The sequence below is a fragment of the Talpa occidentalis genome, unplaced genomic scaffold (genome assembly GCF_014898055.3).
Source record: "Talpa occidentalis isolate TD23 unplaced genomic scaffold, MPIMG_talOcc4v2.1 talOcc4.6, whole genome shotgun sequence".
Lineage (NCBI taxonomy): Eukaryota > Metazoa > Chordata > Mammalia > Eulipotyphla > Talpidae > Talpa > Talpa occidentalis.
Genome location: NW_023604972.1, coordinates 68,792,788 through 68,812,019, shown reverse-complemented (window position 1 = coordinate 68,812,019; position 19,232 = coordinate 68,792,788). Strand labels below are relative to the sequence as shown.

General features: G+C 35.0%; 1 protein-coding gene across 6 annotated transcripts in view; it reads right to left on the bottom strand.

The window, feature by feature from the left end:
• Nucleotides 1-856: 856 nt before the first annotated feature.
• TMEM232 (transmembrane protein 232) overlaps nucleotides 857-19,232 on the bottom strand; it is a 249,512-nt gene continuing 231,136 nt past the window's right edge. For 3 of the 6 annotated variants that reach the window (XM_054688079.1, XM_037530317.2, XM_054688080.1), the window contains 2 exons: nucleotides 6,370-6,463; nucleotides 857-1,604 (listed from right to left, as the gene is read on the bottom strand). In XM_054688079.1, the coding sequence (XP_054544054.1) occupies nucleotides 1,398-1,604; nucleotides 6,370-6,463 (301 nt within the window). In that variant the 3' untranslated portion in view covers nucleotides 857-1,397. Of the gene's footprint in view, nucleotides 1,605-6,369; nucleotides 6,464-19,232 lie in introns of those variants that run through there. The other 3 variants (XM_054688082.1, XR_008549210.1, XM_054688081.1) reach the window with 3 other exon arrangements.

Here is a 19,232-nt window from a genome sequence, read left to right as displayed (position 1 = left end):
ATTTCAACAATATATTATTGTTATTTTAAATGAAGAATGATACCTTAATTTACAAAATATGGGCAAAAATTTGTGGCCCATGTGTTAAATTTAACCTGAAATTATATGATATTTTTAGAATTGGTGACCAACTTTTTGATATTAGTAAATTTTAATTATAAAAAATAATCCCATTTGAAAGCTTCTTCTGAAAACATTAGATAATCCTACAACACTGGACACACAGAGCCTCCCTGGTGGCACAAGGATTTAAGATGCAGCCTATGATGCTATCTGCAGCCACTAAAGCACGAGTTCAATCCCTGGCCAGGGAACTACCCATATGGCGCAGCAAACCATCCTGACTTGCTCCCCTCAGCAGTGTATTTCAGTCAATCTGCCTGTTTTCTGTTTCCTACTCTGTCTCTGGTGAATCATTTCACCCCCCCACCTCTTGCCTGTACCCCAGGTCTTGCGTGCATAAATAAATAAATATTTTTAAAAAATACTGGACACACATATCAGCTGAACGGTGGAAAACATCTATGTATGGGGTAGATATTTTGTAACCCTATTCACTAAATTTATGCTACCTTCCTGACTAGGTAGTCATTTCCTTTTGATATCCTTGATAAAGGATTTGTCTCTTGAGTATACCAAGTCACCTGTGTGAAATTGAAGCGTAATATCTATATTTTTCAGTAAAGAAGCTCAAGGCATCACAGAAACCCTATCTTATTACTCTTACCCATTGATTAAAAGCATCTGATGAAATGATGTGCTAGTTTTAAAATGACCCCTGTTTAGATGAATCATTCCAGTAAGTGTTACTGTACCTTCCAAGGAAATCAAAATCCATTGTCATAAACTCATCTGGCAAAGTAAAACCACTGTCCATCAGGAGCCTCCCCTGGTGGCTGTTAAAGATGAAGTTGTTTTGAAATGTCTGGCCCATCCAAAAATGTTTAATACACAGTAATTTATCAAATTCAAGCTTCTGGCATATGGTTTGTTTTGGTATAAATTGACTATGAAAGTGTCTTACTTATTTTATTTGTATAATTGTTATTGGAGTATCAGTTGATGTTCATTCCATTTCAAGAAGTAATTTTTGTATATAACTCAATAACTTGCAATTGATTTCCATTTAACTTTCCAATAAATATCAATACTTTGAGAATCATTAAGTATCTGTCATCAGAAGACAAGAGTCAATTGGAAAAGGCTCTAGATGTATTCTTGAAAATGTTTAGCTGGTAAAATTGCTTCACTCAAATGTGGTTAATAGCTGTTAGTTTAGAACTAAAACATTACTGTTAAGGAGCCTACATCAGGTTAACAACTCTTAACAGAAGAAATTTTTCCTAACATACAGCTGTCTTGGTCTCTTAAATGCAACAGATTTCTGACACATGGACCTAATTGGGGAGGGTCAATTTCTTTTCTGATGAAATTACTTCAGTCCTTGGAGGAAGCTCATAGGGTTTGGTTTGTTTGTGTAGTTTCTCTTCTCTTCTCTTCATAATTTCTCTGAAGTGATTTTTTTTTTCTAACTCTTTATCTTCACATTCTTTTGCTTCATGCAGTTCATCTAATTTCTTTTGGATCTCCAGTTCTTTCTGCCACTGTTACAAAGAAAAAGTGTCATTTACACATGGTTTTCCATTAAAAATATATCAATTAATTTCACACAATGTAGATTTCCTATAGCCAGATTTTTTCCATATATATTCTTCTGGAATTTATACTCTACTGGAAAAATATATGCCATCTATTAGAAAGTAAACAAGTTCCACAAAAAAGTACAAATCCCTCTTTAAAATTTTCATCAAAAGAAACCATTCAAAAAGAGACATAATAGGGTTTGCATTTCTACATACAAAAGGAATTTCTTTTCCTTGTCATTAATTGCATTTATATGACATAAAAGAATTATAAATACAAAACCAAGTTGAAAAATTAAATTGAAAGGTAAAATTTGTGGTACTCTAACATTTGAGGTTGAAAATAAGATTAATGAGCAGACAAAAGTTGATTTTGTATCAGATCAGCAAAAATTCTTCTAAGGGATTTATTGGGATTTATCATGATAATTTGTGACAATAGCAGCATATATGTATGTAAGAGCCCTAGGAATAAGTGAGTATAAACAATAATAGCAAATCAACCAAACATCATCATGAGGACCTTGTTTTTCATTCTAATAACTTTAATGATTAAAAAATGTAAATAGAGGTGAATATATTTCTTCAGGTTAGCTAAAAAGTTCAGGGCAAAATGACCCCTAGCTGAAATGTTGGACATTCCTAAAGACACTATTTACATGACTACTTTATCGCCTTCAGCCCATGTATGTACACCCAAATAGCTATATTTACCTCATCAGTTAACTTATAAATTCTTCAAGTTATATAAGTTAACTCATCAATTAACTTATAAGCTACTATATATCAATGCTGTGTTTTGTGACTGCTGATTTCCATCTGGAATATGTAGATATTCATAAGCAGAACTAGACCTCAAAGTGAATAACACATCAACTAACCCTCCAAAAGCAATATTTTTTAAATGTCAACTATTCAATACACATAATAAATATTAAACAAAAAATGTAAGAAAATCATATCTACTAGTTTTTGTTCCCAGTCAAATTTTAAAGACATAAGACATACAAAAGTTACTAGCACCAATCTTGAGCCTATTTCTACATACAGTAATTAATCATAGATGTTTCATTTCTCCAAAATTATTTATTTATGAAATATCTAGAAAATCAAGGCAAAGCATACAGAATATTCAAGCACAGCCTGAAATTCAAGCTTTGGTTAAATTCTATGATACCCATCTGTGGCATAATTTTTTCTCATATAATAAACATAATAATATTGTTTTACAAAATGGCCAATTTTACATTATAGCTTAAAATTTATAATAAATACAGAATCTATAAAGAATGACAATATACCTTATATGAGAAATTTCAATGTACCTCCTGACTATTTTCTTTACATTGTGGAAAAAAGATTAATTCTTAAAAACTCTCAGCATAATAAAATTCTCTAGTTTTATGAGGTACTCTACCACCAGTGTCCAGAAGGAACCTCTACCCCTTTACCTCATTGCTAGAATTTGGCATAGCTGGAATTCACCATAACATTATACTTCTTTTTTTTTTTTTAACCCAGGAATTTCACATTTTTGTCTGTTTCCTGTAACCAATTAAATATCAACCATTATCTTGATATTACATCTACGTTATTATTATCATTGCATTGCAGCTAGAAAGATGCAGACATGCTTGAAATCTATGTGATATTGAAGCACCATTTACTGTTTTATTTAATCCACTCACTCACCTTGTACCAGCAGTGAATAAGGTATCTCATTATCTGCTGAAGAATTGGATATCTGCTCTATTCCTTGATATTATGGTCACTCAATAAAATCCAACTGACTTAGCAGAACAATTAAACCTTGTAGCTGTATATTCTTATTTCTTGTTAACACTACAGATTTCACTTTCCCATTCCCATGAATGATGAATGATCAATTATAAACCAGGAATCTGAACAACTATGGAGAACTGAAAAGTGGACTTACTAACTTTAAAACTCAAGTTGGGCCTCCCTGGTGGCGCAAGGGGTTAAGCACCATGCTATGAAGCAATATGCAGCCTCTGCAGCACCAATTCAACTCCCAGGAGAAACCTACATGGTGCAGCAGACCTCTCCTGTCTCGCCCACTGCTCCCCTCAGCAGTGTATTTCAGTCAGTCTGCCTATTCTGTTCCCCATTCTGTCTCTGGTGAATCCTCTCACCCCTTGCATCTCTGGCCTGTATCCCAGCTGTATCCCAGCTCTTGTATGCATAAATAAATCTTAAAAAAAAAAAACCACATCACTATTATAGCTGGCAAATATTTTATGGGTTGTGGGAATTAAATTAACTAATGTAAGAAATTTTATATAGTGTGAGATATAAGTACAAAACACTAGAGCTTAACTATATGAAAGGAAATGGTACAAATGGTTTTTGCAAAGGTACTTAATTTTTTTTAAAAAATATGATATTCAGGAAAAACTTCCAAAAACACTCCCAAACCAATACTCTGAAGTACTATGTGATCACACTCACCACATACCAAACAATTTGGATATTATCATTTCTTAAACATATTTTAGAAAGGGCTCCTTTATCATTCTATAGATATATCATTAACAGAATGATAGTGGTGATTATTTAGATAATGCTTATACACTTGGAAACAGGAAAAGATGATGACTTATAGAAGATATTTCTTAGACTCCTTCTATCATAAAAATAATGTCATTTGTCTCTCTAACTAGCCTTAGGCAGATATGATTAATATGATTAATCAAAAAGTGATTAATGTTTTTATAATACTTCAAGGATAAGGGATGGTCACTAAAAACTGTCAAGGAATTTTTGGTCTGTTATTAAAACTACACTATCTAAATGTGCAATGTACACATAGTCAATTTTCTCTCTCTTGGAATCTACTATAGAACATGTATTAGACATGAATACTAAAAACATAAATGCTGTAATTTATGAGTCATTAGGAATTTTTGATAACTCCCTATATATATGGTATATAGTTTAACAAAAATGTTATTAGTGAATAAAAGAACAACACTATAATTTTCTTTTTTTTTTTTACGATTTATCCATCTAAGCATACAAGAGCTGGGGTTCAGGCCAGGGGCTGGGGGGTGGTGAGAGGATTCTCCAGAGACAGTGCAGAACAGAACAGGCAGATCGACGGAAGTACACTGCTGAAGGGAGCAGCGGGTGAGACAGGAGTGGTCTGCTGTGCCATGTGGATTTCTCCCTGGCAGGCTGGGGGATCGAACTCGTACTGCAGAGGTTGCAGACAGCTTCATAGGTGTGTCTGAACCCTTTGGGCCACCACCAGGGAGGCCCCAACACTATACTTTTCATTCGTGATTCCACAGCATCATTCAGTTTCTAAACCTCAATATTTGTGACTATGGCTAAAGTGGCTTAAATATTAGCTTTGTGATAAACACATTTTCAGTGGGGTGAGATGATCCTTTATTTTTCTCAATATAATATTAATTAAATGTAACATGAAAAATTAATAATGCGGGCGGGCCTCCCTGGTGGCACAGTGTGTTGAGCAACTAGCTGTGAAGCTGTCCGCAGCCTCTGCAGTGCCAGTTCGATCCCCGCCAGCTGGCGAGAATCCCACATGGTGTGGCGGACCTCTCCTGTAGCGCCCACTGCTCCCCTAAACAGTGTGTTTCTGTTGTCTGCCTTTACTGCTCCCCACTCTGTCTCTGGTGGATCCTTTCATCCTCCTGCACCTCTGGCCTGTACCACAGCTCTTGAATAAAAATAAAAATCTTTATATATATATATATATATATATATATATATATATATATATAAAATTAATAATGGGGATAGAAACACCATCTGACAGATAATACTAAACTAATGGTGATAAAATTAATTTTAACACATTCTATGTATGCTATTGAATCTATACGCATTCAATAGCATATAGCATATTCTCTATTCAGATAATGGAGTACTTTTACTGCAAAAAAGAAATACTCGGAACAGTATTTGGTAAGAAATCATCAATATAGCTCAATGGATTAAATTGTCTTATGTGAAAAGCTTTGAATTTCTACTACTTGTTTAACTCATAGCAGAAAAAAAGGATTTAAGTCTTCCTAATATTTCAAAAGTTAAATGGTCACCAAAAATTAAGCCAAATTTCTTTAAACTGTAGTAGAGGTCAGTGTTTGGTGTTCAATAATAGATTCTTATCACAAGAAATCAGTACTACTCAGGAAATAGAATAAAGCTATTAATAGTATTTTACCTATGGCCAAGGTGAAATTTTCTTTAAAAAAAAAAAAAAACATTTATTTATTTATGCACACAAGAGCTAGGATACAGGCCAGAGGTGCAGGGGGTGAAGGGATTCACCCGACACAGATTGAGGAACAGAACAGGCAGTTTCATCAAAGTACACTGCTGAGGGGAGCAGTGGGAGAGTCAGGAGAGGTCTGCTGCACCATGTGGGTTTCTCCCTGGCTGGCCAGGAATTGTACTCATGCTGCAGTGGCTGCAGATAGCTTTATAGGTTGCATCTTAACCCTTGTGCCACCAGGTAGGCCCCCAAGGTGAAATTTTCTGTAACCCAATAAAGGTGCATATAAAGTAGGTATTGAGGTGGATATAAAGTACAGGGAGATATAATTAAGTTTGGCAATGTTCAACTGTAGCACTACTTTTAAGTTCTACAAGTCAATGTTTTATTCTCAGAACTACCCATGCAAAGTTAAGGTGCCCTTACAGAAGAAAACTTTTGCTGTTTTAGAAAGTTAAGTCTTACATGATGGTTAATGACTCTTCTCAACTCTTCATTAGTCCTGGTGAAGAAATCTGGATATGAACACAAGGGGAGTTCTGATAAAGAAGGATGTTCCCTGAAAAGAACACAAAAAGAAAAGATTCAATATTAGGCATCGATATTCATCTTCTCAGGGGCATATAGATTCACAAGTCATAAAACATTATTAAGCATTTTGATTCTACATTTTTAACATAAAGTGCTTACTCTGTGTACATTATTATATATGTTTCTGTAAACTATCATTACATCTTATCAGATGAGAACAAGAAAATAAAAATAAGGCAATCTTCCAGGAAATAATACAGCTTGTCAGTGACCAATGAGAATTTTAGGAGATAAATGGCTGAGGGAAGCCTGGAGCAGGTATACCCAAGGGGAAGATACAAGTGATCTCCTTACACAGCTTTATGACCCTGAAAGTCCTGGTGAAAGTCTAGACCTAAGAATTTGATCAAAAATACACAAAAATGCTGTGACTTCAATATTTCTCCACATCTTTGTGTTACTAAGGAGTTTGGAACTATGGAAGCCAGTTTAGCAACAGCTCAATAGAAATACTGGCAGTACAAAACTGGGATCTAAACTAGTAGAAATTTAGTGCTAAACTTTATTAAAGTTATGAAGAAATTATTGTTATTCCATAAACATGTTAAGCAATAAAGTGGTGGTAAAGAATAAGAGTCGAAGGGGAGAAAGTGGTTTTAAAGGGAAAAAAAAAAAAAACCTCTTAGACAAGATCCTAAGAAAGACATAGCTGATGAAAATTTTCCTTACTCAAAAAGTTCTGATTAAGTTTTAAGACTATAAAGTCTAACATGTTAAAACAAAGCATTTACTCTTTTTCATGTCACATTTCAGTGAGCCTTACATTTTTGAAACCCTATTCTTCCCTCAAATCATCAGGTCCTCTTCTTTATGCTGCACTAAAATCATTCTCAAGAGTTTCCATTATTTCACATCTACTATCACTTCCTTAGTCGAAACCTCCATCTCTTCTGTACTAATGTTTCTCTGGAATCCTTGCATTCACCATGCTTTACCTTTTTTTTTTTTTTTTGTATCTACACAGGAGCCAAAATTCCCTTTTTCAAAATACAAGTGGATCGTGTCAATCCCTCACTACAAACTGCTCAATAGTTTCCATTAACTTTAGAATTAAGATTACATCCATTATGGAAGACTTGGGTAGAGTATGAATTTTGTTAAAGTAGCTTTGCCTGGTTTCTCCAGAATTATTTCTCACTATTTTTGGCCTAAATCTCTGCACCTGTGCTTTTTTGCAGTTGATATAACTTGCTCCATTCAACTATTGTTCATTTGCACATGATTTCAGCCCTTTCTCTAATATTCTCCTTGCCCCCTTATCTATTTAAGGCTGATAAATGTCTACTACTCCAGCACACAGTTCAAGCCCACTACCAGTGTTTCTTCATCATACCTACCTATGTGAGTTTTTTTCTTGATTACAAAAACAACATGACTATGGAGACATTTGTTTCCTTATCATTCTTTTCAGAGTCCAATTTAGTGCTATTGGTCATTTGGAGAATGCTTTTATGTTGGTGAAATATTGAGTAAATAATTAAAAAGTATGATATATTGATTCATTTATATTCCAGGTCAGCAATGACAGTGCAGCAAGAGGATGGCAATTCCAGGAGACAAGTTACAAAATGGAGCTAGTAGAAAAAATTCAAAAGAAAATAACATTGGTGTCAGGGGACAAGAAAAAGTATATGGAACTGGGCTTCCCCAGTAGTGCATGGGTGAGCACTGGGTTGCAAAGCTGCCCGCAGCCTCTGCAGCACCGGTTCGATCACCTGCCACTGGGTGAGGGTCCCACATGGTGCGCATGGCACGCAGACCTCTCCTGCCGCCCGCTGCTCCCCTCAGCAGTGCACTTCGTCAGTCTGCCTGCTCTGCTCTCCTCTCTGGCTCTGGTGAATTCTCTCATCCTCCCACGCTTCTGACTGTACCCAGTGCTTGCATAAATAAATAAATAAATAAATCATTAAAAAATATATGGAGCCCTTTCCCAACCCATAAGATCCAGCAGAAGAGTAAGAAACTTCCCATTGCTTGTGAAATAAGGACTCTAACTATTCTATCAAAACATTAAAGGAAAATATAATTCTAGAATGTTGGGGAATTTGGGAACATCGGGGTTGCAACATGTGGCTTAACTATTCATGCAACAAAATTCGAACACTTCTGATATTCCAAGAATGGCACTAAATGCTATGAAAAGATAAAGAAGAAAGAATTCATAAATTATTTGAAGGTTAAAGGTATTCAAACATGTTGCAGTGACTCCTTCAATTATAAAGAATACATAAAATATAAAAATTTTAGAAATCTTCAAAAATGGAAGATTAGATGGACATTCGTATGTATGCTATTTTTAGTTTTATCAGTGGAATTTTTTTTAAAGATTTATTCTTATTTATGCATTCAAGAACTGGGGTGCAGGCCAGATGTGTGGAAGGGTGAGAGGATTCACCAGAAACAGAGTGGGGAGCGGAAAAGGCAGATCTACTGAAATACACTGCTGATGGGAGCAGCAGGTGAGACAGGAGAGGTCTGTTGAGCCATGTGGATTAGCTCCCTGCTGGGGATTGAACTTACACTGCAGTGACTGGCAATACTTGACAACACTGAGACTTTAACCCCTGCACCACAAGGGAGGTCCCTCAGTGGAATATTTTATACTAGAAAAGAAAAATGCATAGAAAAACTTAATAAAAGAGAATATGAAATGAGAGAGGCAAACATTCAATAATGTAAGCATTATTGCATTAAGGTTAGGCACATGAGGTCTGTACCCAGATCTTGAAGCAAATTTTTGTTGTGCCACTTAGTATTATTAAATCCTTTTATTCCTTGGTCTCTTAATTTGTAATATAAAAATAGTATTTCCTACATTGGTATGCTTTATAAACATTGTAAAGGGATAGAAAAAATGTTTGATGGAACAAACACTAAACAATTTCAGCTGTATTATCTTTATCACCAGCAGTATCAAAATTCAGAAGAAGCAGCCATGACTTTTAGCTGGAATTAACAAAGAAGAAAAACAGTAAGGAAAAAAAAAAAGGAATGGAAGACAAAACAATTATGATAAGACTTACTTAGTGAGACATAGAATTTTATGTTTGGGATTAAATATGAAGTGGAGAAAATCTTGTTCAAGATGGTATATAATTCTCCTAAGGAAGCCATACAAATTATCACAAATTTGTAGGCTTAGGAGACAAACTCTTGTCATTTGTGGCAGTATGGATGTAGCTGGAGGGGATTAGTGTAAGGGAAATAAATCAGGAGAAGAACAAATACTGATGGTGTCACCATTTGTGGAATATAAAGGTACCAAACAAAAGATTGGATAAAGCAAACTGACATTAAACCCTAGAAAGCTGACTTATAAAGCTGAAGCTACAAGAAAGGGAGTGGGAAGACTGAAAACAAAAGGGAAATATAAGAAACTGATTTTTTTTTCTCTTTTCTACTTTTGAGTGACAAAATGGTCTTTTAAAGTTCATTTTTGAGTACCATCTGGTACCCTTAAATGTATAGATTTATCTTTAGCTCTTCAATTGAAATATACTTTCATTGATAAATAGCACCATTTTCTGTTCTTTGTTGTTTTATTTTTCTTCCCAGAATCCCTCTTACTCTAATAGACTTCTATAACTATGCTTTCATTTTATTATCTTCTTGTTCTATTTTATTATTCTTTATCTTTATTCCACTTTCTAAGGAACTCTTCAACTTTATCTTCCAAACCTTCTGTTGAAATTTTAGCTTCCACTATTGTTTTAAAATCCCAAGAACTCTTCCCTATTCTAACACTATTTTTTATAACCTCCCCTTTTTCATGGATGAAAAATTTTCCATTTATTTCTCAGAAGGTAACTATTATAGATTTTTTAAACTCATGCCCTTCTATACAATTTTCATGTCTTCTGAGTTACTATCATATTTAATTTATTTGGATTCCTGTCTATTTTGTCTTTTTTCAAATATACAGTGAATCTTGTATTTTTACTCATTTCAAACACATTATTTAGGTACAATTTAAAATAAACTGCACATGTTTGATGTATAATTTGTTATATATCATATATAAAGCACATATATATATACACACATGCATATGTGTGTGCTTATATATAAATCTTTATCTAAAACCATCATTAAAATCAAGAGAATGAACAGTATCATTATTCCTCAAATTTCATTCTTTTCTTTTTCTCAATTTATAACAAAAATAGAAAAAAAAGTTGTTGGGGCTTGTGGAATAATGGTTCACAACATGGAATGATTTGGTAGTAGTTATATTTGCTATAAATTATTATTGTATAACAAATTACCCTAAAATTAGCAACTTAAACAAAAAAAATCATCATATCTGTTTTTCTGTATGAGAAAATTGGGCATGGACTTTGGCTCATGGTCTCTCACAACATAGAAGTTCTAATGTTAGCAAAGGTTGCAACCAATTGAAATCTCAGCTGAAACATGACTATTGGCAAGCCGAAGTTCATGCTAGGTGTGGTCAGAAGCATCACTTTCTTATTACTCAAGCCTCTTCCTAGGGAAATATGGCAGTTGATTCCCTCACATTGAGTGAGAGAGAGAGAGAGTCCCCAAGGTAGATTCAACTGTCTTTTTATAAACTAATCTTAAAAGTATATAACTGTTCATGTTGATTTCTTAATATCTTTTGTATTTCTGTCACAGTTATTTTAATGTCTCTATTTTCTTATGAATTTATTTTTCCTCATGTCTGCCAAATTCTGTTATATGTGAATCACCAAGTCCACCCCATATACAAAGAGAAGGGATTGCACAAGGTTATGAATATCAAGAAGCTGGGACCACTGGAGGTCATCTGTGAGGTGCCTAGCTGAGAAATTAAGCCATTTTCTTGTGGAACCCCGGATACTAGTATACATTGGTCTTTTCTTATGTGCCATACAGATACATCAGACAATCTCCTGCCTAAGATGTGGTACTCTGATCTCCAGGGAAAGGTGGAAAGGGGGGAAGTGTAAGTGATAGAGACAAAAATTAGTAGCTTTATTTGTTCCATATAAATAAGTCACCTTCATTCAGGACATTCTGCAGTCTTTGAAGGCCTTTAAGTAGTAAATATGATCAGAATTCTGTTTCAAAACTATTACTGTGACAGTTTTACAGATTGAACAAGAAATACTTAAAGATGTGCCACCATTTCAGGAGTTATTGAAACAGAATGGTGACAGTGATTGCCATAGCAACTACACAGATTTTGGGTGAGTAAAAGGGAAATATAAGAAACGTGTTTTTTTTTTTCTCTTCTGCTTTTGAATGACAAGTTGTGGCTGGTTTAAAAATATGATAGTAAAGGATGTTAGGCATGAGACTGAACTACTTTAAATGACTAAACAGTAACATCCCAACAGTGCTTTATTCCAGGGGTCGTCAAACACGATGTCTTGACATACTGACAAGTTTCCTTAATTCTGAGGTATATTATAAATAATTTGTTATTAATGATAATTAAGAATGAAATTCTGGTAATTATTCACACATTTAAAATGTGCAAAACTGGGCTTGCATTATCCCTAAAGCAATCACTCACTCTTGTCCTTTATAATATGTTCCATGCAGAAAATGAGGCCTAACCTAGAATCTATATTTATTATGTGTCAATCTTTAGTAATGTAGGAGTCATTGGAACTTTACTTCAGATTAAATTGAGGACCCACCAATATTCTTCAGATAGAAATAGGTGAAAATAAGAAACCTTCTCTCTATAACTCTTTGCTCCCAAAGTCTTCACCAACCAACAATACAGATATTGATTTTTTTGAAGCACCTAGAGGACAACTTTTTTCTCTCTCTCTGTGTCACTGGTCAGAGACCTGGTCCAGGCAGAATGAACAGAAAAATAAAATTCCTTCACAGTTACATTAGTTAAAGCCTACCAGAGACTATGAATCATTATAAACACTATGGTTATAAGTGTGCCACACAACTGGAGCTCTAAGTAGGGGTTTCTATGAGCATATAAATGTATAGATAGGGACACAAGAACAATTAGGAAACTATGTCTGTTGGCAAACATCAGTCCTATATAGAGCTGTCTTTAATCCATGGCAAGTAAAAGAAATCTTCCCCCCAAATCTCTAAATTCTTCAAAGGCAAGAAGGATATTGCATCACCACATTTATCCAGAAGAAAATAAACTTGAAAAAGTTATTGCTTCAGGAATCTGAAAATGCAGTACTCAATAGGATGTAGCATAATATTTATATATAATGTTATATATTTATTATATTATATAGAAGTTAAAATTTATAAGAATAAAAGGAATAGGAATAAAAATCAGAGACAAAAAATGAATTTGAGATGATAAAGAATGGTGTAAAATATAGTGCCATGGTAAAAGAATAGAGGTATCAGTTCTTAAAAGTAATATAACTGACATTATGAAAAATAAATCAGTAGCATGAATTACCAGTTCAAGAATATTTCCAAAGCTAAGAGGAAATATAAAGTGAATGGAATAAGTAAAAAGGTATTGAACTTAAGTACTGCCAATTAAAAAAAAAAACACATGCACAAAATTTGGAATAGCAACACCATATTGCTTTTAATATTGTAACTTTATAGTAAAGTTTGAAGTTTGTTTCTTTCCATTTTTCTTAAGGTTGCTTTTATAACTTGATGCCTTTTGTGCTTCCATATAATATCTTTTTTTTTTTTCAGTTTGTTTTTCTTTGGGAAAAAATGCTATGTTTTGGTGGGGGTTGTGTAAATTTGTATATCATTTCAAAGAAGATAGTCATTTTCATTAAATTAATTCTTCTCACCCATGAGCACAGGATATCCTTCCATCCATTTATTTCTTTATCTTACTCCTTTAATAACATCTTGTATTTCTCATTTTATAGGTCTTTTATGTTTTTGTTAGGTGGATTCCAAGGTTTTTAATTCTTTTTGAAGCAACTATAAATAGAGTTATTTTCTCTTGCTCAATGTAAATTATTTTATATAATAATGCCATAGATATTTGTATGTTGATTTTGTAGACTGTCACTTTGATGTTTTCATTTATTATTTCTAATAACTTTTCAGTGGAATCTTTAGTATTTTTATATCTATCATATGATCTGCAAATAGTGATAGTGCAACTTTCTTTTCCTAATTGGTTTCCCATTATTTTCCATACTCTTCTGAAAGCTCTAGCCAACCTCTAATACTAAGAGAAATGATGACAATGGGCATCCTTGTCTTGTGCACAATCTTTTGTGGAAAGCTTTCAATTTTCCCTTTTGATTATTATATTGACAGTTAATCTGTGATATATGGACTTTATTACAGCAAGGTGGGTTCCTTCTATTCCTAACTTGTTTGGAGTTTTTTACATAAGTGAGAGTTGAATATTATTAAATAATTTCTCTGGATCTATTGATATTATCATATGAGTTTTACCTTTACTTTTGTGTTGGCTTAACTTATATACATTAAACAATCCTTGTATCCCTGGGATGAATCCTACTTGATCATTTCTATAATCCTTGTGATATGCTGTTGTATTTGATTTGCTTGTACTTTGTTGAAATTTTTGCGTTGATGTTTATCAAGGATATTGATTTATAATTTTTATACTGTCTTTACGTGGTTTCAGTATAAGGGTGGCATCATAAAATTTATAAGGAGATTCCATATTGTATTTAATAATACTTTGAGTGAGGTGAACATTAGTTCTTCTTTAAAAGTCAGTAAAATTCATTTGTAAAGTCATCTAATCCTGAGCTTTTGTTTTTCAGAAGATGTTTTATTGCTGTTTCAATTTCCATGTGTGTAATTGGTTTGTTCAGTTCATTGGTTTCTTTCTGGGCTAGTCTGGGTAGATTTTGTTGACCTATAAGTGAATCCAGTTCTTCAAGGTTATCCAGTACATTGGCATGTAATTTTTCCCAGCAATCTCTTACAATATTTTGTATTTCTAGTCTGTAGAAATTATTTTCTCTTTCATTTATTAATTTTATTATTTTTATTAATAAAATTATTATTAATAATTTTATTAATTTATTAATTTTTCCTTTTTTGGTTACCTTAGGAATTTATATTTTTTTTTCAAAGAACCCTTTCTAGGTTTCTATGTTTTTGGGTTTTTTTTTTTTTTCAAGATTTTTTTTTTTTATTTATTTTATACAAGAATCAGGGTACAGGCCAGATGCGTGGGAGGGTGAGAGGATTCACCAGAGACAGAGTGGGGAACAGAAAAGGCAGACTGATGAAATACACTGCTGAGGGGAGCAGCAGACGCCACAGGAAAGGTCTGCTGTGCCATGTGGGACCCTCGCCCGCCGGCAGGGGACTAACCAGTGCTGCAGAGACTGTGGACAGATTCACAGCGCTGCGCTCAACAGCCTGTGCCACCAAGGGAGGTCCAGCCTACCCTTATTGTTAGCTTTTGATAACTCTATTACTATGTATCTTGGTGTATGTCTATCTGGTATTCTTTCCCTTGGAACTCTTTGGGTCTTTTGGATCACAAATCACATTTCCCAGAGTAAGATTGACTTCAGAGACTATTTTTTAAATGGGGCTTTACATATTCATTTGTATCTGTACTGACAAGATTCATTTGCAATAATATCAGTTTTCTACAACTCATACAGTTGTAAAGTGAGTCAAAGACAGTGACAGACAGATTCTATAGCAATCAGATGACTAACTAAAATGTCTATTAGGTGATATGCAATATTCCATTGAAAGAATCTCTTTGCCCACTTAAATAGGTTTTTCTTTTCTTTCTTTTTTTTTTTTTTTAAAGATTTATTTATTTATTTATACAAGCACTGGGTACAGTCAGACGCACGGGAGGGTGAGATATTTCACCAGAGCCAGAGCGGGGAACAGAACAAGGCAGACCGACGAAGTACACTGCTGAGGGGAGAGCGGGCGGCAGGAGAGGTCTGCGTGCCATGTGGAACCCTCGCTGGCAGCCGGGGATCAAATTGGTGCTGCAGAGGCTGGGGGCAGCTTCGCAGCCCAGTGCTCAACCGCTGCGCCAATGGGGAGGCCCCCATCTTCATTTAAATTAAAATATGTGTCTAAAGATGTTTTCAGTTTCTGCATGGTCTTCATTCTCTACTCTCATTTAGGTATCATATCTCTCACCTGCACTTGTTTTCTTTTTTTTTTAATTTTTTTTTACATCATTGTTCATTTTTAAACAATATTTGCATTCCCCCCCCCTCAGGTGTAGTCCCCATAGAGTTTCCTTCACCGATGCACCCTTGCACCAACACCTCAGTCTCCTGTGCTCCTCCCTCCCCCCTTCTGATCCCTGTCCTGCCTCCTCTCCTGCAGGATGTCTCTGGTTTATAATTGTCCGTTTTTGCTTTGTTGTGTTTTGTACTGTTATTATTTTTTTACACTGATGTCTTATTTGGTTCCCCTATAATCCTGCTATAAGTGAAACCCTCCTATATTTTTCTTTTTCCTTCTGGCTTATTTCACTGTGCATAATTCCTTCTAGCTCCATCCACATTGCTACACTTTTTTTTTTTAAAGATTTGTTTATTTTTATACAAGAACTGGGGTACAGGCCAGATGTGTAGGAGGGTGAGAGGCTTCACTAGAGACAGAACAGGGAATAGAGCAGGCAGACTGACTGAAATACACTGCTGAGGGGAGTAGCAGGGAAGATAGGAGTGGTATGCCGAGCCATGTGGGTATCTCCCTGGCAAGCGTGGATCAAACCCGCGCTGCAGAGGCTGCAGACAGATTCACAGTGCTGCACTCAACCGCCTGCGCCACCAGGGAGCCCCCTCTTACCTGCACTTTTGAAATAGCCTCCTAAACCATTTTATTATCACCAAATCTATCCATTTTTTGGTTAATCTCATAACCTGTCAAATTTAATCTTGCTAAAACTTGGCAGAACTCTTGAATCCATACTCATTCTTCCAGGCTTAGCACAAATGTTGGTAAATTGTGAAAATGCTTATCGTATTAAGTCACTGATAATTCAGGATTTATCTGTTCCTGGAGTTTGCGTTGCCCTACAATATGGTTCTTTCCTCAGTTACCTTAGCATCCTATATCTTTCTGTCAAAGAGGCACTCAGCCTAAAATTCATATGTTTTTATTTGTGTATATATTATTCCATTGAAACTTAAAGTCTTTGAGAGCAAGGATATGTTCCCTTTTTCTCAAGAGTTTAGCATTTTTGTCTGAAGTTAGATACACCCTGAAAATATCTTTCAGATGTTGCTCTTAGGTATAATTCCTGAGGCCTGCCTGGTGGTGCATCAACACTATGGGGTTATGCCTCAACACTATGAAGCAAACCGCAGCTACAACAGCACAAGTTCCATCCCTGGCCAGGGAGGTGACCCACATGGAACAGGAGACCTCTCCAATCTCACCCGCTGCTCCCCTCTGCTGTGTATTTAAGTCAGTGTGCCAGTTCTGCTCCCTACTCTGTTTCTGGTGAATTTTCTTACCACCACCACTCCCAACCCCGCACCTCTCCCTTATACTCCAGTTCTTGTATGCATAAGTAAATCTTTAAAAAAAGGAATAATTCCTGTTATCTTATGATGTATTTAAATAGCCTTAAAAATTTGATAGTGCCTCATAGCCTAAAAAAGACTTTTGCTTTGCAAAAGTCGCCATCTTCTATTTCACCTTATCTTTCACTTCTTCCTCATTCGGTACCTTAATTTTCTAGTCATTGCCTTCAATAAACTTTAATAATCCTCTGCTTCAGTGATTTCGTTTACATAGTTCTGTTCACATAGTTCTAAAAAAATCTTTCCATGTTCAAAAACTATTTCTTTCTTAAGCCATAACTTAAGTGACTCACTATTAATTAAACTTTTTCTAATTATTTTGAAGAAGTTTTGTTTCCTTTCTTATAATTCTTATAGCCCTTTAATTTCTTATATAATTTATTATTAATATTTAATTGTAGATATTTATGAAGAGCATTTATTGCATTGGTAATTTAAGAGTTCAATAATCTATTATATTTTCAAGAATGGAGATTTTCACTAAATACTAGAAATATTATTGACTTAGAATTCAGCAATTTACTTATGGGAAAATTTGTGTACATGCAAGTGCTAAAGTACAGAGAGAAGTTCCAACAACTATTTGTGTTTACTATGGTTTTGCATGTGCTAGCAAATTAAACTATGATAACCTCATTCAGTTTACATGACTTTTATTTTCCATATATCTCCCTTTTATTTTTTTTATTATTTTTTTAAAGATTTATTTATTTATTTATTTATTTATTTATTTATTTATTTATTTATTTATTTATTTATTTATACAAGCACTGGGTACAGTCAGAAGTGCGGGAGGGTGAGAGAATTCACCAGAGCCAGAGCAGGCAGCAGAGCAGGCAGATGGACAAGGTACACTGCTGAGGGGAGCAGCGAGCAACAGAGGAGGTCTGTGCGCCATGCGGGCCCCTAGCTGGCAGCCGGGGATAGAACCGGCGCTGCAAAGGCTGCGGGCAGCTTTGCAACCCAGAGCTCAACCGCTGAGCCACTGGGGAGGCCCCATAAATCTCCCTTTAAAAATAACCTGGCTATCTATTTTTGGGCATTTGGGTTGTTTCCAAAGCTTAGCTATTGTAAATAGTGCTGCTATAAACATAGGGGTGCAGGTGCTCTTTGGAATTGATGTTTCTGTGTCCTTTGGGTAAATACCTAGGAGTGGAATTGCTGGATCATATGGAAGCTCTTTGTTTAGTAGGTCAAGAAATCTCCACACAACTCTCCATAGTGGTTGGACCAGTTTGGACTCCCACCAGCAATGCAGAAGAGTTCCTTTTTCTCCATATCCTTACCAACATTTGTTGTGCTAGTTTTTTAATATGTGCCATTCTCACTGGTGTAAGATGGTGTCTCATTATAGTTTTGATATGCATTTCCCTGCTTACAAGTGATGTTGAACATTTTTTCATAAGCCTGTTGGCCATTTGCATTTCCTCTTCAAGAGAAGTTTCTTTTTAGCTCTTCTGCCCATTTTTTGACTGGATTATTTTCTTTGTTTTGGTTGAGTCTCATCAGCTCTTTAGATTTTTGTGATCAGTCCTTTTATCATTAGTGTTGTGTGCAAAAATGTTCTCCCAGTCGGTGGGGTTTCTCTTTGTTTTTGTTATTGTCTCTTTTGCTGTGCAGAAGCTCTTTAATTTGATGTAGTTCCAGCTGTTTATCTTTGTCTTCACTATCACTGCTTTGGGTGATGTGTCTGTAAAGATGCCTTTGATGTGCATATCATGGAGTGTTTTGCCTATATTTCCTTCTAAGTATTTTATGGTTTCATGATCAAGAAGATGTGGTACATATGCACCATGGAATATTACTCAGCATTCAAAAAAGATAAACACATGCAATTTGCAGCAACATGGATGGAGCTGGAAGGGATCATGCTCAGCGAAATAAGCCAGAAAGAAAAAGAAAAATACCGGATGGTCTCACTCATAGCAAGAATTTAGAAAACTTAAATAAGGGACCAGGAAAAAGAATAACGATAAGAAAGAAAATATCAAAATCAACAAAAATCTATGAACCAGAGACACTGTATGGGGGTTGGGGAACTGGGAAAGAATGGCTTGGGGTCAAATAAGGGGGTTGTAATTGTAAGGGGAATATAAAAATAAAATTTAAACAATATAAAAAAATTAAAAATAAATAAATAAGTAAAATAAACCTGGCTATAGAATCTTGCCTTTAAGAAATGACCAGGCATAGGGCCTCCCTGGTGGCGCAGCGGTTGAGCGCTGGATTGTGAAGCTGCCCGCAGCCTCTACAGCACTGGTTCGA